At 35.7% G+C, this 22,511-nt stretch overlaps 1 protein-coding gene across 1 annotated transcript in view; it reads left to right on the forward strand.

Moving 5' to 3' along the window:
- Positions 1 to 22,511, forward strand: part of AHCTF1 (AT-hook containing transcription factor 1) — a 92,714-nt gene that overhangs the window by 22,674 nt on the left and 47,529 nt on the right. The window contains exons 5-12 of the mRNA XM_004439569.3: positions 4,241 to 4,448; positions 7,878 to 7,994; positions 13,289 to 13,373; positions 14,707 to 14,857; positions 16,227 to 16,359; positions 16,447 to 16,628; positions 17,043 to 17,104; positions 18,133 to 18,261. Of these exons, the coding sequence (XP_004439626.2) occupies positions 4,241 to 4,448; positions 7,878 to 7,994; positions 13,289 to 13,373; positions 14,707 to 14,857; positions 16,227 to 16,359; positions 16,447 to 16,628; positions 17,043 to 17,104; positions 18,133 to 18,261 (1,067 nt within the window). The remainder of the gene's footprint in view (positions 1 to 4,240; positions 4,449 to 7,877; positions 7,995 to 13,288; positions 13,374 to 14,706; positions 14,858 to 16,226; positions 16,360 to 16,446; positions 16,629 to 17,042; positions 17,105 to 18,132; positions 18,262 to 22,511) is intronic.

Genomic DNA, 22,511 nt, shown 5'->3' on the forward strand with positions numbered 1-22,511 from the left:
CTTGAGAGCCTTCTTGGTTTTTAAAACAGTCTTGTAATATTAGTGCAGATCTGTTCATTTATGGATTAGCTAAAAAATAGATACAAACAATCAATATTTCATCTCAATTTATGGTGAACATAACTAATAAAAATTGTCAGTGTAATAAAACAGATTAAAACTACAAATGGTAAAAATTATATTTGATGACTAGAAATTGACTAAAGAACCAAATCATCTGAACAAAATTTGTCTGTAAAATATGACCTGAAAAATTTTGATTTGACAGAAACAATGGCCACACATGCGCTTAAGGAAAAAAAATCCTCAGTGATAAAAACTACACCTTAAAATTTGATAGGTATAAAGACGTGATTAATTAATAAAATCCTGCATGAAGTTTAAATGAAAAAATTGATTTCAAAAATAAGAGTAACTAAAAGTGAATTTGTAGAATATAAGAAATTCTGTAGCTGCTCTTTAGAGAAAATTGATAAAGGAATTAAATAGTTTTGATGGAGTTTTGTTCCATAATGTGTTTTGTTGATGATATCATTATAGGTGTAAGGCTAATTAAAATGCTTGTATTGAGGGATCGGCCCTGTGGCTTAGCGGTTAAGTGCATGTGCTCTGCTACTGGCGGCCCAGGTTTGGATCCCGGGCGCGCACCAACGCACTGCTTCTCCGACCATGCTGAGGCCACGTCCCACATACAGCAACTAGAATGATGTGCAACTATGACGTACAACTATCTACTGGGGCTTTGGGGGGAAAAATAAATAAAGTAAAAAAAAAAAATGTTATGCTTGTATTGATAATGAAAACTCTCTTCAGATCAAAATAATAGAGTCAAAACATCCTTTATTTCATGGGATGGGGGGAGAGTGAAAGGGGGAACATTTATTTGGTGATGGATGGAAACTGGAGTTTTGGTGGTGAACACGATGTGGTCTGTACAGAAGTTGAAATACAGTGATGTACACCTGAAATTTATATAATGTTATAAACTGATGTTACCTCAATAAAAAAATCCTTTATATCAGAAGTCAACAATCAGTACTTGAATTCAGTGCAAGGATAATTTTATAGTGAAACTGGATTGTGATCAGAGATCAGAACCATTTCTCAATTATAAGAATTATGAAGCCACTGAATTTTATAGTACACAAAAATCTGAGTTTTGGGGTTTAATGCAAAATTTATTTTTTTGTTTATGAAAGTAATTTGTAATTACAACTATTTAGACTTCACTGGAATACCTATAACATAGAAATTGAAGTTCCTAATATTTATCCTACTGTAAATACTGTTTTGTAACTTTCCCAAGCTTAACTGTATTTCTTATACATCTTTCCATGTCAGTGCATATAGAGTCTACCTTATTCTCTTAAATAAGTTTACAGTATTCTATTGTATGAACTGTTTATTTTGCCAAAATTTAATCACTTGCTATTCTCTGAGAAAATAACCTCAGAAACAGAATGGATTAGGAGAGTAACCATTCAAGTACAACGTGATAAGGTTTTTTCCCCTTTAAGAATAGCGTTGAGGAAACCTGCCCTTGCGCAACAGTTACATCAATATACGGGCCTGAATGTTTTTCTTTTTTATTAAACATTTCAGACATCTTCAGGTAGATAGAAGAATATAAGAATTCCCACATGCTCGTTACCTAAATTCAAGTTAGTTTTCAAAATTTATCATATATGGGTCTGTTTTCATTTCTCTTTTCCTTTTCTCACTTTCCTTCTTTTCCCCTGCATTAATTTAAGGCAAATAATGGTTATTTTACTACATAATCATGATGCCGTTACAACTCCTAACACAATAATAATTCTTTGGTATAGTCTAATAACTAGTCTATAATCACGTTGCTGTAATTGCGTAAAACATCTTTTTGCATTTGGATTGTTTGAATCTGGATCCAAACAAGGTCCACATGTTACATTTGACAGTTAGGTCTCACGTTTCCTTGAATGTAGAGCTGTCCCCCCTCTATCCTCTCCTTTTTCACTTTTTATTTTTAGCATCACTGGCTTGCTAAAGAAGTTAGTTATCTGGTAGAGTGCCCCACATTTTGGAATTATCTGTGTGTTTTCATGTGGTGTCATTTACATTTTGTATTTTCTGCAAATGTAGGTTGGCTCTGATTAGATTCAGATGTAACATTTGGCAAGGATCCTTCAGAAGTGCTGGATATTTATATTGTATCACATCAGGAGGCACATAGTGTCTTATTTTACATTTAGCGATCAGTGGGTTCAGATGATGATAGCCTGATCCTTCCGTTTTAAAGTTTCCTATCAACCTTTGTACCAGTGGTTCTCAACTGGGGGTGATTTTTCCCCTCTAGGAGATTTTTGGTAAAGTCTAGGGACATTTTTGATTGTTAACTGTTGGAGGGAGATGATGCTACTAGCATCTAGTAGATGCAGGCCAGGGATGCTGCTTAACATCCTACAGTGTACAAGACAGCTCCCCACAGCAAAGAATTGTCTGACCCAAAATGTCAATAGAGCCAGGGTTGAAAACCCCTACTTTAAATTGTTTTATCCTTTGAGATTGTTGCCTACAGCCCTTATTTCGTTAGAGGCTGCAAAAATAATTATTTAAAAATTCTGTTACTCTAAAGAATTTTCTCATTAACTAGAGCTATATGTTTACCCTGAAATGGAATTTGTACAGCAAGGGCAAGATAAAGCTGGTACCCAGTTACTTCCAATGGTTCAGTGAAGTCTTTTGTAGATGAGGAGGGCAGAACCTCATGAGGTTTTATATACTTAATGTGTTGCATTCATTTGTTTTCGTTATTGTTTTTTGATGCTCAAAATGTTCTGTTTCTGCTAATGAGAGCCCCTTCATGTAGTCTGACACGTCTCCTTTAGACTGATAGCTTCCTAGATTTCTGGCACAACGTGTACCAGGCTTATCTTATATATTTTCTGCCCCAGTCCTGGATCCATCCATTTTTCCGAGGGGAATAGTTAGGTTGTTAGTTCTAAATTTGAGTAAAGAAGCCATCAGCTTTATTTATGATTGTTAAGGAAATTGTTTAATCCTTTTTTAAAAAAAGAATCTACTTTAGATAATATTAGATATGTACTGTGTTTTTTTTTTCCTTTGCTTTTTTATTTTTTTATTGATGTTTTAATTGTTTATAACATTGTGAAATTCTTGGTTGTACATTTTTGTTCGTCCATCACCATATATATGTCTGCCTTCACCCCTTGTGCCCACCCCCCACCCCCTTTGCCCCTGGTAACCACAATACAATTTTCTCTGTCCATGTGTTGGTTTATATTCCACATATGAGTGAGATCATACAGTGTTTGTCTTTCTCTTTCTGGCTTATTTCACTTAACATAATACCCGCCAGGCCCATTCATGTTGTTGCAAATGGGACGATTTTGTCTTTTTTTATGGCTGAGTAGTATTCCATTGTATATATATACCACATCTTGATCCAATCATCAGTCAAGGGACACTTGGGTTGGCTCCACTTCTTGGCTATAGTGAATAATGCTGCAATGAACGTAGGTGCATAAGCCTCTTTGGATTGTTGATTTCAGGTTTGTTGGATAGATTCCCGGTAGTGGGATAGCTGGATCATAGGGTATTTCTATTTTTAATTCTTTGAGGAATCTCCATACTGTTTTCCATAGAGGCTGCACCAGTTTACATTCCCACCAGCTGTGTATGAAGGTTCCTGTTTCTCCACATCCTCTCCAACACTTGTTGTTTTTTGTCTTGGTGATTATAGCCATTCTAACGGGCGTGAGGTGATATCTTAGTGTTGTTTTGATTTGCATTTCCCTGATGATTAGTGATGTTGGACATCTTTTCATGTGCCTATTGGCCATCTGTATATCTTCTTTGGAGAAGTGTCTGTTTGTTTCCTCTGCCCATTTTTTGATCGGGTTCTTTGTTTTTTTGTTGTTCAGTTGTGTGAGTTCTTTATATATTATGGAGATTAACCTCTTGTCAGATATATGTTTTGCAAATATTTTATCCCAGCTGGTGGATTGTCTGTTCATCTTGATTCTGGTTTTGTGTTTTTTTTTTTTTAATTACACAAATGTATTTTGAAAATTAAAGCATTTAAATAGATATGTGTGGCTATTTTATAGTTCAGCTTGCTTTATTATCACTAATCTTATTTTAGTTGATCCCAGTAGTCTTCAGTTGTGGCTTGAATAATGGGTGATACATTTGCTTTTATGCTGTTTATAGTTTGTTAATCTTGCTTGTCTTATTTTTTTAGACCTTGAAGTTGTAACTGGTATCCCAGCTGAAGTACCACGCATGAGAGAAAGTGTGATGCGAGAAGGACGCCATCTGTGTTTCCAGTTAGTAAGCCCATCAGGAACAGCCGTCTCAACTCTTAGTTACATAAACAGGACAAATCAGCTTGCTGTAGGTTTTTCTGATGGCTATCTAGCACTTTGGAATATGAAAAGCATGAAAAGAGAGTAAGTATAACTTTTTTCTCTTTCTTGATTATTGGTAGTTTTTTCCTGAATATAACTTGTCCTCAATTATTAATAATTAAAAATTAGCATAAAGAGAAAAAGGTAGGATGGATTAATGATTGAATGACTATGAGTAATTTTTCATTTCATTAAATCATAACTTGATATAATAAAGGAATGACTTAGCATATGAATTTAGGTTGATGATTTCAGTCTGTATTTGAAAGGAATCAGAGCTGGCCGTGTGGTGTAGTGGTTAAGTTTGGCACACTGCACTTTGGCAGCCTGGGTTCGTGGGTTCAGATCCTGGGTGCGGACCTACACCACTTGTCACCCATGCTGTGGTGGTGACCCACATACAAAATAGAGGAAGATTGGCCCAGATGTTAGCTCAGGGCTAATTCTCCTCAAGCAAAGAAAAAAAAAAGCGGAAGATTGGCAACAGATGTTAGCTCAGGGCCAATCTTCCTCAGCAAAAAATAAATAAATAAAAGGAATTTCATTTATTATGGTGTTCCATTTGCTAGTAAAGCATGACTCTATAAACTACAGTCACACATTACTTAACGATGGGGATATATTTTGCAAAATGCATCATTAGGCGATTTTGTCATCGTGCGAACATCACAGAGTGTACTTACACGAAGCTGGATGGTATAGCCTACTACACACCTAGGCTATATGGTATAGTCCATTGCTCCTAGGCTACAAACTTGACAGCATGATACTGTACTGAATACTGTAGGCAGTTGTAATATAATGCAAAGTATTTGTGTATCTAAATATGGAAAAGGTAGAGTAAAAATATAATATAAAAGATAAAAAATGGTACACCTGTAGAGGGCACTTATCATGAATGGGGCTTGCAGGACTGGAAGTTGCTCTGTGTGAGTGAGTGAGTGAGTGATGAGTGAGTGTGAAGGCCTAGGACGTTGCTGTCACCACTGTAGACGTGATAACACTATATACACAGGCTACACTAAATTTATAAAAAAAAAAATTTTCTTTCTTCAATAATAAATTAACCTTAGCTTACTGTAACTTTTTTTACTATACAACCGTTTTAATTTATTTTAACGTTTAGCTTAAAACACAAACACATTGTACAGGTGTACAAAAGTATTTTCTTTCTTTATATCCTTATTCTATAAGCTTTTGTCTGTTTTTAAAATTTTTAATTTTTTTTAACTTTTTAAACTTTTTGTTAAAAACTAAGACACAAACACACATTAGCCTAGGCCTACAAGGCTCAGGATCATAAATATCATTGTCTTTCATGTCCACATCTTGTCCCAGTGGAAGGTCTTCAGGGGCAGTAAGATGCACGGAGCTGTCATTGCCTATGATAATGATGCCTTCTGGAATAGCTCCTGAAGGACCTACCTGAGGCTCTTCTTGAGGAGGTGTCACTCTTTCCAGAAATATGTCCATGGTGCTTTGCTTGGTTTGTTTCTTTTTTTCCGTCATAGATTTCCTTGTGAGTAGATAATGCACCATGAACATTCCTCTCTCTCTCTCTCTCTTTTTTTTAAATTTGTATATTCTTCATTTATTTATTTATTGGGGGAGGAAGATTGTCACTGAGCTAACATCTGTTGCCAATCCTCCTCTTTTTGCTTGAGGAAGATTGTCACTGAGCAAACATCTGTGCCAATCTTCCTCTATTTTTTGTATGTGGGACACTGCCACAGTATGTCTTGATGAGTGGTATATAGGTCTGCGCCCGGGATCTGAACCTGTGAACCCTGGGCCACTGAAGCAGAACGCGTGAACTTAACCATGATGCCACCAGGCCAGCCCCAACATTCCTCTTTCTTAATGAAAACCTATGACAGTACAACAGCTGCGTCACTAGGTGATGGGAGTTTTTCAGCTCCATTATAATCTCATGGGACCACCATTGTATATGCAGTCTGTCATTGACCGTTATGCAGTGCATGACTGTACATATTTGTATAGTATGAATTCTTTTAGAAGTACTTTTTCTCGTAACCATATGTGTAAAGTGGTAGTTTAGTAGTATTTCTCAGTTGACAGAAAAAGACTTTTTTAAAATCAAAGATATAAAATACTGTGTTTTAAAATTTTTATATTGTCAAAAATTTCAAATACATTGATACTTTTTATTAGTATTTATGGTGTTAAAATTGCTGAGGAATTAACCGTTGATTGAGGGAGATAGCACTTTATTGAGGGAGGTAGCAAATAGGCGTTATAGATTTTTAATTTGATCTCTGTTAAGAGTTAAGTAGATGCCTATTTGTCTTTTAAGCTGTCAATTTAATATTTATTCATTTTTTTGGAGGCATACTGGAATATTTTTTTGAGTAATTTATCTTGCAAATGAGTCAACAGAATTGTCCCCCTTCCAAACTTCCTGCTCAGTTAGTCCTGCCAACAAATTGGTACCTACTTGGCTGAGTTTGGTTAATAAATGTTTGCCAAGTTTGAAGTGAAGGAAAAAAAGAGAGAGATGGAAAATAACAAGAAGATTTCCTCATCTGAAATCAGGACCATTTCTTGCTATTGGGTTCTTTGATAATATTAAAGTGGGGTATTAACAAGTCTCTTAAGTAAACACTGTCATAGCACTTTTTTTTTTTAATAATTTTATTTATTTATTTTTTTCCCCCCAAAGCCCCAGTAGATAGTTGTATATCATAGTTGCACATCCTTCTAGTTGCTGCATGTGGGACGCAGCCTCAGCATGGCGGAAGAAGTGGTGTGACGGTGCGCGCCCGGGATCCGAACCCGGGCTGCCAGCAGCGGAGCACGCGCACTTAACCGCTAAGCCACGGGACCAGCCCTGTCCTAGCACTTGTCGAAGTCTAATTTTTCTGCAGCATACCAGTGATGAAGTGATGATGCTGTTGCCTAGTAGCTCCCTATGGAAGTTCATCTCAACTATCTTGGCTGATATCTTTTTATCAGCTCATGTCTTTGAATTGCACCTAAAGGAGTACCTGGAGAATTTGGCTTCAGTGTTTTCTCTAGCACTGTCATCTCTTGGCTAATTTTGCTTTTTAAGGGCTTTATAGGAACTCAAGATTCTAACTCATTCTGTCATAGTAATGGGAAAACTGACTCTAAACCTAAGCAGCAGAAATGGAGTGTTGTGGCAGTATTTTGGCTCTTTCTAGGATACCTCTTTTTGGGGAGCAGTACATTGTATACATTTATATGACTGGAAGGACTAGTTCATACATACATATGTGCATGTGCTATAGTAATGTTAACCCTTTCCAGTTCTACTTGAGGGTTGGCTGCCATGCCCATTGTTTTGATGTTTTGTACCCTGTGCATTTTTGAAAATAAGACGATCCTACGAACAGTATTCTTACCCAGATTCTTAGATGAGGCACCTTCTTCCTTCTTCATGAAATTATAACTTAAAAATGTGAAGTGTGCTAATTTTTGTGCCTGTTATAGATACTACACACAATTGGAAGGTGGAAGAGTTCCTGTATATGCTGTTACTTTTCAAGAACCTGAGAATGATCCTCGTAATTGCTGTTACTTGTGGGCTGTTCAGTCTACACAAGATAGGTAAGTGTAAAACATGCTTTTTAAAAATATTTGTCACAAATGGAGCAGTGGTTAATTTCTTTTGGAAAACTTTGTACTATGTTGTCTCTTTTTAGTGAAGTAACATAATTTGGTGAATTAGTGAGAGGTAGTTGAAATGATTTTAAAAGTTAAATGATGGGGCCAGCCTGGTGGTGTAGTGGTTAAGTCCGCATGCTCCACTTTGGCAGCCTGGGGTTCGCAGGTTCGGATCCCGGGTACGGACCTACGTACTGCTTATCAAGCCATGCTCTGGCGGACGTCCCACATAAAAAGTAGAGGAAGATGGGCACGGATGTTAGCCCAGGGCCAGTCTTCCTCACACCCACACACAAAAGTTAAATGATTGTCTCTACAAGTTTGAGTAATTCTGAGATGTCAATAAGAAGTTGTGCTTGTTTGACTTGTTTGAGTGTTATTTCAAACAGCAAGCCAATACAGATGAGGAGGGAACCTCTTACTACCTTAGGCAATTTTTATGGCCATCTATGTTCTCTCATTAGAATATTTTTTCTCTTTTATAATCTCATTCCTTTTTTCTGTTTGTTGTGTATGCCTCTCCCTTTTTTTTATTGGTGTCATAATAGTTTATAACATTATGAAATTTCAGTTGTACATTATTATTTATCAGTCACCATATATATGTGCCCCTTTACCGCTTACGCTCGCCCCCCCAACCCCCTACCCCTCTGGTAACCACTAATCTGTTCTCTTTGTCCATGTGTTTATCTTCCACATATGAGTGAAATCATACAGTGTTTGTCTTTCTCTGTCTGGCTTATCTCACGTAACACCCTCAAGTTCCATCCATGCTGTTGTGAATGGGACAATTTTATGGCTGAGTAGTATTCCATTGTATATATATACCACATCTTCTTTATCCATTCATCAGTTGATGGGCACTTGGGTTGCTTCCACGTCTTGGTTGTTGTGCATAATGCTGCAGTGAACATAGGTGTGCATAAGTCTCCTTGAATTATAGATTTCAAGTTCTTTGGATAAATACTGCAGTAGAGGTGTAGCTGGATCATATGGTACTTTGATTTTTAGTTTTTTGAGAAATCTGCATACTGTTTTCCATAGTGGCTGCACCAGTTTGCATTCCTACCAATAGTGTATGAAGATTCCTTTTCCTCCACATCCTCTCCAACATTTGTTGTTTTTTATCCTGGTAATTATAGCCATTCTAATAGGTGTAAGGTGATATGTCATTGTAGTTTTGATTTGCATTTCCCTGATGATTAGTGATGTTGAACATCTTTTCATGTGCCTGTTGGGCATCTGTATATCTTCTTTGGAAAAATGTCTGTTCATATCCTCTGCCCATTTTTTGATCCGGTTGTTTGTTTTTTTTGTTGTTGAGTTTATGTGTTCTTTATATATTTTGGAGATTACCTCTCTCATTTTTATTTATCCCTGCTGTGTTCTCTAGTCCTTCTACTTGCCTTATGCATTATATTCCCAAGATTAATTTGGTTAATTTTTCCATCTGTCATAACCTCTAATTTTGTTTGAGCTGTAGCTAGTGAGAAATCTTTCCTTTCAATTTAATTTCTAACTGGTTAATCTTGTTCATTTCCAGTGCTCGAACAGTATAAGTATTGATTTTCTCTAATTTTTTTTTTAATGTTTAGTCCTTGTTTTTTTTTTTTTTTTCTTTTTGTTGTGAGGAAGATCAGCCCTGAGCTAACATCCATGCTAATCCTCCTCTTTGCTGAGAAGGACGGGCTTTGAGCTAACATCTATTGCCAGTCCTCCTCCTTTTTTGCCCCCAAAGCCCCAGTAGATAGTTGTATGTCATAGTTGCACATCCTTCTAGTTGCTGTATGTGGGATGCGGCCTCAGCATGGCCGGAGAAGCAGTGCGTCGGTGCGCGCCCGGTATCCGAACCTGGGCCGCCAGCAGCGGAGCACGCGCACTTAACCGCTAAGCCACCAGGCCAGCCCCATGTTTAGTCCTTTTTTTGATGATCAGTGAAACAGTTAAGTTTGTGGTACAAATGCCATGATCTTGATAACTCACTGTTTCCAGTACTTTCTCTTCCCAAGTTCACCCTATGTTAGATTCTAAGTACCTGAATTGTGGTCAGTTTGGGTTTTTGTGTTAGATGTTCCCACTTTGAGGTTTTGTCTTACCTTACACTATAGTGAGTAAGTGAGTGAATGAAGAATTGATTTGCCATTTTTGAAATTTGTCAATCCTGGATAAAGAGGGAAATGAAAATACAGAGCCAGCTGTTGGGATGTGCCTTATTGAGTCAAATCCGTATTTCCCTCTAAGTGTAGTGTGGGCCAGCAGCAGCCTGAGGAATGTGCCTTGTGAAGGCTCTATGTGGTGGGAAATGAGGGAGGACCTTTAGCTGTATTTCATTTATTTTTCCTTCCAGTACTGTTTCTTGGGATGATAAGTTCTATAAATTTCTTATACTTTGTGTGGCTTTTTTTTATTTTACTTTTTCTAAATTTCCCACACTAAAGTCAAGAGGGTTCCCTCTTAAATTATTTTGGAACTTGGTGAATAAGTCTATATTCATTTTTATCATGCTATTCTTGATTTTGTGGATTTTATAGAAATTGAGTCTTTTTAGTCTTTTCTGTAAGTGATGCTCACTCTGTCTTTATAATCACGAAGCTATCTGAACTTTGCTTCTGATTTTTTTCTAAAATCCTTGTAAACTGTATGCACTTCCCTTAGTCCTTTTTTGAGGTAGTTTTCAGAGCTGTATAATTCTAAGCACAAATGCATCACAGTTTAAACTATGGGCAGAATAATGTTTTCTGTTTTTCTTATAGTGATGCCCCGTATTTACTTATCTTTATTATCCACAACACATTGGATAATTAACATATGGGAAGAATACTCAGTTAACGCATATGAATAATTCTCTAATGATTTTTAAACCACTTTCTAGTACTCTATTCTTTAAATAAGACAGGTTTAATTTAATTTGTAATTTGGATTATTTATTCCAAATGATTTACTTTGCCTTTGTCATTATTATTGATGTGGATGTGAGATATTTTTGTGAATGGTGTTTTTGTGGACTTGTAGTCTTTGATTAAGACCCTTAAATTAGGTCATGCACTTCTTTGAGAGTCTGATGAAGGCTATGATATATATTGGTGTTTGTGTGTGTGTGTATGATTTAAAGCACATACATATAAACAATATATAAATGATGCATATGCACACGTCATTAATACATATACACGTATATAAACAATGCATATATACAAAAATAACACAAATATACACATATAAACAATATATATACACATGTATAAACAATACATATGTAAATAATACATATATACACATACATAAAAAGTGTAAATAATCTTGTGTACAATTTATGGGAGCTCACAGACTGCCCTGTGTCTACCCATGGACCACAGGTCAGGAATCCTGCTTTAAATCGTTCTTAGACTAATCTCTTATTTTACAAAGATGTAATCCTCCTGGTCACTGAATCTCTCAGCACCTTATTGGTATTATAAAGTAGATTAAAATAATATAAATTTAGATTATAAGTCTAAATCAGAAAGACAGGTGGTGTGGTCTTTTTTTTCCCCCATCAGAGTGATCATTTGAACAGAGTGATCATTTGAACAAAATAAAATTACATGGATATGGTGGTATAGTTACTCTATACTATACTCTATACCAACAGTTTAACAATTGTTGCCATAGTGATTATCAGTTATAATGAAAGTTGTGTTTAGTTTTGTAATATGGAAAGAGAATGAAAAAACTGACTGGTATTCTCTTTAATGTTAGTTATATGCAGTTTATCTTGTTTAATGTTTGGTCTTTTAGAGGCTATTTGTCTTTGCTTCATGTCCATGTAGCAAATTCATTCAGCAGAATTGTTGAGCATCTCCTGTGTGCTAGTAGTTGTTCTAGAGAATGTAGCAATGCATAAGACATTTCTATTCTTCTAGATTTTATCTTTCAGTGAGGAAGACTGATAGTAAATATATTTAGTATAATTTCAGGTAATGATATTAAGTAAGAAAAATAAAGCTGGGAAAGGAGATAATAGAGTGTAGTGGAGTAGGGTACTGCTATTTTAGATAGTATGGTTAAGGACATCTGAATGAAGTCAGTCGGGGCAGGTAAGGGGGAGAGCCATGGGAAGGTCTGACAGAAGGAATGCAAAGGCCTTAGTAAAATGTCTCAAGGAGAAAAGCAAGAAAGCCAGTAAGGATGCAGTGTAGAGCAGTCATAGATAAGGCCAGAAAGTAGAATGTGTTTATATAGGGCTGTGTAGGCCAGGATAAGGTAAGTGTTTGAATTTGTTCAGGCTACCCCAGACCAACTAAATCAATTTCTGGTGGTAGGGCCTAAGCATTAGTAATTTTTCAAAGCTCTTCTGGTGATTCTGATAATAAGCAACCAAGATTGAGAACCACTGTCCTCAGAGTGAATGTGAATAGTTAAAGAAAAGAAGAGAGCTGGGAACTGAGCCTTACAACCCTTTTGTACTTGGAGATCATTGGAGATTGAGAACAAGAGGGCAGAATAGCCAACAGAGGACTAAGGATAGTGTAGTATGAGGAACATTAGGAGAATGTGGTATGCAGGAAGCCAAGTAAAAGAAAGGTTTTAAGAAAGATAAGCTAGTAAGAATAAAAATTAAAATTCAAACAGTATGGCTTTGAAATCTGTGCTCTTAATACTTAGTGCATGCTGTACTGAGTAGTGTTGATTTGGTATCTTTGCTTTACATCCTTATTGTATAGCCCTCATCCTCATAGTACAAGGCAACATCTTCATTTTAGGTAGAAGCCTAACAAGATTGAGGAAGAGGACAGAAAGAAAGAACAAAGGGCATGCTGTCCCTTAAGTAAGATTTTATGTAGTTGCCATGGGATAATTCTGTTTACATCATATTGGGCAGAACTTGGGCCTGCTGCACCGGAAGCTGGCAAATGTAGAATATTTTAGTCAGGCAAGTGCCTAACTAAAGCGTATCTGTTGAAGAAGGGGAGAAGGAATATTGGGCAAACACTTATAGTCTTTGCCACATAGGGTGTCACTGAAGTATGCAGACAATATCAGCTTAAGTTAATTAGAATCAATAAAAAATTAAAAATCAGTTATTGTTTCAAAGCACTGCATTTTGTGAGAACAACCAAATAGTTTTTCACAGTGACTTTAGTTTTGTCACAAGCACTCAATATTGTATGCAAACTAAATTTATTTGGACAGTGAGTCACTTAATGTATTAACATGATATTTAGTGTCTCTCCTCAGCTAATTTCTGTTTCTTTCAGTGAAGGGGATGTTTTGAGTTTGCATCTGCTTCAGCTGGCCTTTGGTGATAGAAAGTGTTTGGCGTCAGGACAAATCTTATATGAGGTAAATGGTAATAGTAATATGGGTTCATATTACCATTTTGTTCATTGTTTGCCTATTTTAAGTCTTCTTTTTAAGATATTGAAAAGTTATTTTTATATCCAAGTTAATACTATATTCATAATATAATGGGAAAAGATTTAGATTAGGGATCAGGAGACTAGCTGTTTTACCAAGGTAACACTTAACTCCTCTAGCTACCATTTTCCTCTAAAATGAGGCGATTGGACAAGACTCAAGCTTGTGACCTAATTGGTAGCCCCATTAGTTACCCCCAAAGTGGGGAAAAATAACCCCACTTTGTTGCTCTAACGTCATGCAATAAGCCATTGGGTGACTTTATAAACAGTCTTGCCGCTTAGAATTGTAAAATGTGGTAAATACATCTAGCCTTAAACATGACTATTGGGGGCCGGCCCTGTGGCTTTGTGGTTAAGTGCCTGCGCTCCGCTACTGGCGGCCCGGGTTCGGATCCCGGGTGCGTGCCAACGCACCGCTTGTTAGGCCATGCTGAGGCAGCGTCCCACATAAAGCAACTAGAAGGATGTGCAGCTATGACATACAACTGTCTACTGGGGCTTTGGGGAAAAAAAAGCAGGAGGATTGGCAATAGATGTTAGCTCAGGGCCAGTCTTCCTCAGCAAAAAGAGGAGGAGTGGCATGGATGTTAGCTCAGGGCTGATCTTCCTCACCAAAAAAAAAAAAAAAATGACTGTTTTTCTGGCTGAATTCTTGGGGAAATAGTGGGGTGCTACTGATAGCCATATTTGGTGAACCCTCACATTCCTTTCTCTAGAGCAGACTTTCTTAACCTAGTGTTTGAGGATATATGGATGGGTTTTAGGGAATCCATGAAGTCCCTTAATTATGTGTGGCATTTTTATGGTTAGGTATTTTACTGAGGAAATTTTTGTAGCTTTTGTCAGATTCTTAAAGGGATCAATGAGCAGAAAATTTAAGAACTATTCTACAGCAAAAATTTCAGTGAGAACACAGGAATAGGTTTGCTGGCCTAGAGTATATGTATATATAATGTTGACAGTTAGTCCAGTTTACACTCAACCAGTAGTGCATGAAGCTTCCCATGTTTGATATCAGCTTTAGAAGACTTATTGGTAATTATTTTTGAGAGACTAAATTTAGCCTTTTATTTGTGTTTATGCTATATGAAATTTTAGAGCCCTTTTTACTGATATGTTTTCTTCAGTCTTTAACTTTTTTGTATTTTCTTCGTATTGTGTGAAAAATCTTTAAATTTGGAGAACATTTAATTTTAGAATGACTTTTTGCTTAGAATCCTATTAAGATATAGATTTGTGTGCATTTTATGTTTCAGGGGTTAGAGTACTGTGAAGAAAGATATACACTGGACCTCACAGGTGGCATGTTTCCTTTGAGGGGACAGACTAGTAATACCAAACTGTTGGGATGCCAGAGTATAGAGAAATTTCGATCTCATGGTGACAGGGAGGAAGGCGTGAATGAAGGTTGGTTAAAAGTACTCTTATTATATATCCTGTGAATGCTTGATTTAAGATTTATGATAGGTATTAGTTTCTAGCATTATACTCTTGGCAGTTAAAAAATTGGAATACTAATTATGGAATTTATTCATGTCGTGTAAGATACTGGGTATTTCTTGCTCTCCAAATTGCTCCGGGGAACTCAAGAATTGAATAGATTAAAGAAATGAAGGGACCCTGTATTTTACTCCGGTTCTCAAAACAGACAAGCAAAAATGGTCTCTAGTTTTGACTAGTATGAATAGTCTATGAATAATGTTTCTGTCTGTGTATTTTTTGAGTCATATATGTCAAATATGCCTTGGTTGCCTTGAATTTTTTCTCTGTCTCCTTTAGTGTCATCCCTTCTTCCTGGTCAACATCCTCGCATAGTAAAAAATTGTATAGATGTTAGACTGCAACGTGGATTCAAATCCCAGCTCTGTCACCAGTTGTGACCTTTGACAAATTATTTAACTTTCTGAGCCTCTGTTTCCCCATCTGTGAGTGGGATAATGCACTTATACCTTTTGCCAGAGGCTGGTTGTGAGGATTAAATGTGGTAATGTGATAGGTTTATTCAGTTCTGGGAATGCTCACTGGGGGCCTGGTTGTGTTTATGTTCTCACGGGGATTCATTCTCATGGTTAGCTCATCCATCCCAGAGAAGTCCTCTGTCCTAGTCCTCACATCAGCATTGGTGACCCAGTTTTCACATCCAACTAACCTTGTCAAAAACAGGACTCTTCAAACTCTCCCTCTTATTCCTCGCTCATATCTTCACATCTTCCTTTTCATATTTCCCGTTAGTTATGTCTCAGATTTTTACTTTCCTCTTTGCTTCTGTTGACGTCTCTTACTTTGTCCCTGTCTTTCTGTTCCCTCACCACCATTTAAGTGCCTGTCCTTTTTCCCCTTGACCATATAGCCAGGTTAGTCCTTCTCACCTAGAATTCCTCTAAAGGATTAAGCTCTAATGCCTAAAGGCATCCATTTTAGGTATTGATATTCTCTGGTACCAGTTATGTATCGTTCTTGGGAGAATATTCATTCAAATCATTTTCTCCTTTCTACTTCCAGTATTTCAAAGTTGCCAAAGTGTTAACTGAAAACAAGCCAGGATATAACTTTTCTGATGAATACTTTTTAATAAAGTATTCTTGAAATAGAAAAACAGTCAAGATACAAGTGAATGAATCTCTTCTCATAGAACAAATGATACAAATGTGTTTTGACAAATGAAGTATGAATTAAACCTCTTAATTTATGAGAAAATCTTGCTGTAATTTTATTTGGGGGACTTTACTTTGAGATTATTTATTGTATTTTTAAAAATTATCTTCTTTTCTTTTAGCTTTGTCTCCTGACACTAGTGTTTCAGTCTTTACCTGGCAGGTGAATATATATGGACAGGGAAAGCCTTCTATATATTTGGGGCTTTTCGACATAAATCGTTGGTATCATGCACAAATGCCAGATTCGTTAAGGTATGATTTTTTCTCTCTCTCTTTTTTTTGGGTATTTGTATGTGTAGCAGTTTAGTGACTTAATAATTTTGTAAAATTTTCTTTCAGATCAGGAGAATATCTACATAATTGCTCTTATTTTGCATTGTGGTCACTGGACTCTGTTGTAAGTAGGACTTCTCCACATTACATCTTGGACATATTAGTACATGAAAGAAGCTTAAGTCGAGGAGTTCCTCCTTCTTATCCACCTCCTGAGCAGTTTTTTAACCCAAGTACTTATAATTTTGGTATGTATTTCCTTAACATTAACTTTTGAGAAACATAACATGTAAGACTATGTACGTGTGTTTATCTGTGTGTAGTTTATCTATATATATAGTATTATGTGTTCCTGTCTCATTGTTAGTTAATATATGGATAACTTAGGAAATTAATTTGATCTATGTACATGAGAAATTTAACACCTATTTTATAACGAAATCATCACTATTTTGAATTTGCTAGAAAAGATTATTTCACGTTTACTACATTTGTGATAAGGTTTGATATCTTATTAAGATATAAATACTTGGAAAAATTATTTTAAAATTTATTATACATGATAATTTGATACCAATCTGTTGTTAGGATAAATTTTGTTTTATTAATGCCATCTCAAATATAATATGTAAGTGAATTTCTTTTTTTGATCTTTTTTTTAGATGCCACTTGTTTGTTAAACTCAGGAGTTGTTCATATAACTTGTACTGGCTTTCAGAAGGAGGTAGGTAACAACTAACAGTGTGGACGGAGTGTTTCTTATTGAACTGAAGTCAGATCATGGATTTAAACTTTATTTAGTGTTAATCATATAAACTTGTTTCTGCTTAAATGGTAGCTTCTACTAGGTTTATGAGATTGGCAGCTGGTAGCATCAGTTACTGATGGCAGCCTACCAGAGGAGGTATTGGGGTGTTTTTAGCAGCTTTATGTGGATGTTAGCTAGGTGAAGCCCAAGAATAAGAACAAAGTAGGTCAGTGCCTTACCACATCCCTATTTATCCATCCTCTTAATTCTCCCTTTCTCAGAAAGCTTATGAATAAATACAGTAATGCAAAGAAGGTACCTAGCACAGTGGCACAGTGCCTGGAACAGAGTGACTGGTAACTATATGTTGAAAAATACTTTTCCAGGAAAACACGAAGTGGCAGACCTTTTAATTGATAATCAGCTAGATGTGGATGAATGCCATATTTATACTTCATATCAGACCTCTTTCACATTAGACAAAGAGAAATAAACTGAAGGGGTTTTTTGTGTGTGTGTGTGTCAAGTTCATTAAGAGCTGTCACCAAGTCTGTTAGACTTACTTATTAGACCTTTTTAGACTTTCTAGGCCATCTTTTTAGCCCATCTACTTTGTGAGAGTTCTAGAAGAATTGTTAATACATTGTGCAGAAGAGATCTATTCTTTCTGTTTAATGGCCCAAGAATAATATTGAGAGTTACATTTGATAAAACAGATTACATTTGATAAAACAAGATTACCTTTCAGAAAAACATATGTTCCCTAAAATACCCATATCAGTGGTGGTATTTATAACTAGCAAGCATTGGTTTGCTCAAGAACCTGTGAACCCTTTTCCTTGCAAGAAGTACAAAAATGTAGTCTTTCACAATTGCCATTCAGTGTTTTTTAGTTTTATTCAAAATATTAAATGTAAAGTAGGGTAATGAGTTTATTAATTATTCTTAAATTTGATTATTTGAATTGAGTATTGATTGATATCTTATTCTTTGATCTGTTACAGACCTTAACTTTTTTAAAGAAATCAGGATCATCCCTCAATGAAGTCATTCCTGATGGTTATAATCGATGTCTTGTGGCTGGCCTTCTGTCACCAAGACTTATTGATATTCAACCTTCCAGTTTAAGTCAGGTGAGATGATTTTTAACTCTATTGTTTCTTTTGGATCATACATTATCATCTATTATAATAAAAATCTATTAGATAATTTCTGCAAAAGTAGGTTAAGTAGTATAATGCCCATTCTGCATGATCAGTAGCTGTGGTCTTGGTTTGGCTTAAAATTCATACTTTCAGGACCCAGTAGGCCGGCCGTAACTTGGCACTAGGTTCACTTAGCTGTATAAAAGGAAATAGGACAGAAAACACACCATGGCTGCATCAGGCATGTCATGAGTAGAAGTTGTTATAATAGTCTAGGGGCCATTTTTCAGCATAGGTGCAAGAGAATGAGACCACATGAGTGGAAATCATTTTGACTTAGGTGAATCCCATGGTCTATAGTAACAAAGTGGTCCTGGAATCAGCTTCACTGGGGACTTGTTAGAAATGCACGTTCTTGGTTCCTACCTTAGAGCTACTGAATCAGAAACTCCAGGAGTGGAGCCCAGCAAACTGTTTTAATAAGCCCTTGATGTGATTCTGTTGCAGTGTTTTGAGAACCACTGCTCTATAGAAACCAGTATCTTGTGAAAGCCTATTAGTGAATATTCCAAGTTCCTACAAAACAAGACAGTTATGGGAGTCAGACTCAGTCACAGAAGCCAAAATCTTAACTTCCCAATGGATATTTCTAGTCCACCCACAGTTTTCCTAGTCCCAATACATTTTACCAATCAGAAAACATTCTTAAACAGTGTTGCCTGGTGATAGCTTGTAATTCACATTTATTTTTACTCAGTATTTGCTAGTAAAATATGCTAAAAGAAAGTAAACCAACCCCAGGTCATTTTCCCATGGAAAAAGAGAAAATGTTTTGTTAACTTTTTCTCCACGAGTAGTGTTTGAATTAAGTTACTTAAATAATTACAAATATATAACATAATGAATTGCTGGAAAAGAGTCTTTTAAATATCAGATGAAATGTAAATATACCTTTTAATGGTTTAACATCTTCAGTTGGAATTTAATACTTAATTTCATTCAATACTGTTATCATCAGGAGATTCTTTTCCTTTCCCAGTCCCCTCTCCTTTTATATTATTGTACCTGTGTAAATATTATTCAGTACGTAGTCGTGTAGTGACCTATGTTAATGTTTTTTGTTACATAACTTTGGTTTTTCCCTAGAGTTTCCAAGTGGCCTTTTTAAAAAAAAACAAAAACAGAACCTCACCTAGAGTGTCATTCACACCATCTTAGTTTTGTCTTCTCAGTTTGCTTTTGTTCTTTGTGGAACCCCATTAGACAAATGTTAACTGTCCTGAATTGATCTTCTCTTAGCTTATCTTTACTTTCCAACTGTTTGTCTCTTTTTGCCTCTGGTTCTACTTTCTGGGAGATTTCTTCATCATTCTCCTTTCTTTCTATTAGATTTTTTAAAAGTTTGGCCCTAATTTTAAATTTCTGTGAGCTCTTATTCTTTGATCATTCTTTTTTCATGGTGTTCTGTTCTATTTTATGTTTATATCTTCTGTCTATGTATGTTTAAAGTTTTGTTTAGTTCCCTACATTATCCCTATTTTCTCTTGAGTCATTTTTATTATTTTAGTCTTTTTGATGCCAGTGGCATCAAATATCCTTAAATGTTTGGTGGTCCTTAGTTGTCTGTTTATATGTAAAGTGAGTCAATTACGGATTATAAACTCTCTTTTGTGTGGGTATCCTTCATCCAGAGGTATTGTTTACTTTAGGATGATAGATTGGATGTGCACCATTTCACTAGGGAAACCCCAGATTTTTTCCAGGGCCATTCAGTTTATCTGTCAGGCTGGCCTCTGCAGTTTTTTGCTGCAGGATAACAGAAGGGTGAGACTGTTCCATATACTAAATGTTACCTCATTGCCTGTTTTCAGCTCCATGCTTGACCACCCTTTTCTCCCCTCTTTCTTCTGTACTTGGTTTCTCCAACAACTTAGCCTAATAGGATTCTGAGAGCCAAACTGGCTCTGTTCCTATCTATAGTTCCCCTCAGTGGGGACTTCAGGACATGGCTTCCTTCACACTGCTAAATTAGTCACCTTTCCTCTATTCATTACTGCTTTTCAAAAATTTTGTTGAGTTGTCTTATCCCATGATGGCTTCTCTTCTCTTTTCTTTGTCCTTGTTGGTGTATACGTTTCTTTACTTTCTACAATCATTTAGTGAGGTCTGGGGATGATACGGGGGCAGGAGATAAATGGCTGTGGTGTGTGTGATATCTTTATCCACAAGTAACAGTATTTTTTTTTTACAAAAGAATAAATAAACTGCTTTCTAATAAGGCAGTTTATTAGATTTCTTGTGTTTATTGTGAGTAATGTGGACTTTCTAGCCCATCTACTTTGTGTGAGTTCTAGAAGAATTAATTGTTAATACATTGTGCAGAAGACATGTGTTCTTCTGTTTAATGGCCCAGGAATAAAATATTGAGAGTTACATTGGTTACATTTGGTAAAACAGGATAATCTAACTATGGGCTGTTGATTTTCAACCATATGCATTTAAGCTAGTAGTCTTCCATTTTCGTCCCCCCAAAGAAAATAAGAAAGTAGAAAGTGACAAGATTGAAAATGTCTTAATGTAGCTCTGAATTAGATTCATTAAAAGACATCAGGTAGTTTTTGCCCTGGTGGCCCTGCTTGTAGAGCCCTTTGGTCAGGGGTTGAAACTGACTACCTTTCCTTGCTAAAGGTTCCAAATTAGTGATGGCTGGGAACTACTCATCATGCTCAAGGACTTGGGCACTCTAAGTGCTCCATTTAATTTTTTTACTTTAGGAAACTTAATACTGATTTTTTTTCTAGTTACGTATTATCAAATTTAGTTAAAACAATAATATCTAAATTTTAAAAAGAAAAACGAAATGAGAAAAAATTACCTCTAATTCAGCCATGTTGATAAAACAGCCTTTAATGTTTTCTGTGATTATTTTAAACCTGGTAATCTAACCCATGTTGTTTTTTTCCAATTACATAAAAAAATACATGATTATTTTGAATTCAGAAAATTGGCTAAAGTGTATGGAAGAAGGTAAATATTGACATTTTGTTGACCATTTTTTCCATATATATATATTTTTTAACTCCATTCCTAGTACAGGCCATATTAAGCTATATTCTTTAGTGATGCATACATAGAGCTAAAACAAAAAAGCAAGAAAATGATTACTTCAAAAGGCAAGAGAGTGGTTACCATGGAGAATAGGAGGAGTGGGTGGGATTTGCTTTTGATCAGGTAGGAGCAGACTTTGGGGTGTTAGCGAATATTCTCAATCTGGACCTGGGTCATGGTTTTATCAGTGTTCACTTTGTAATTGTGTACAATTACAAACTTGTTAGTTTGTATACATGGTATATGGACTTTTCGATATGTATACTTTTCTTTCATGTATCTCTTTATATATCCCTCCATATACATGAAATGGATGATAATCACATGTGCAATTTCATGTATTTATTGGCTGATCAAAATTTATTCTTCTATTAATTACATAGTTAAAGGTTTCACCTTTTCTCTTACTGGGATGTCTTTCTGTTTATAGAAATTCTTTGTAAAATATATAGATACTACCCTTTCTGTCATAAATTGGATAGATATTTCTCCCGTTGTTTTCCTCTGGATTGTTTTATACTATCTTTTGCCACATACAAGTTAATAGTTTTATAATCAAATGCATTTTATAGCTCTGGTTTAAGAAATCTTCCTAACACTTAAATGTTTCTTTAACATTAAAGGCTTTGATGCATCTTGGTGTATCAAATCAGGTAAAGGTTCAGTTTTCTTTTTCTCAGATGATTAGTGCAGCTGCAATAAACTGTTTATGAAACAGAACACAGAATATCCTGTTATCATGCTGCTGAAATACCACATTTATCTGATTTTATATGTCCATATGTACTGGGTTTTTATTTTGTTCCATTAATCTAGTTATCTATTTCTATGCCATTTTAATGTACTGCCTTGATATTTGGTAATGCAATCCTTTTTTTTCTATAATTTTTTGGCAATTCATGGGCATTGATTCTTTTGTATTAATTATAAGATGATTTTATCTGTTACTCCCATTGGAATTCTTTTTGGAATTTTGTTATATTTACATATTAATTTTGGGAAGAATTGACATTTTTATAGTCATCCCATCCAAGTGTAAATGGTATGTCTTTCCATTTACTCAGATTGTTTTATGTCTATCAGTAAGAGTTTATGATTTTTTTTTGATTTTTATATTTATGATGATTATG

This window comes from Ceratotherium simum, chromosome 36, assembly GCF_057802395.1.
Source record: "Ceratotherium simum simum isolate JZ-2026a chromosome 36, ASM5780239v1, whole genome shotgun sequence".
Classification (NCBI taxonomy): Eukaryota; Metazoa; Chordata; class Mammalia; order Perissodactyla; family Rhinocerotidae; genus Ceratotherium; species Ceratotherium simum.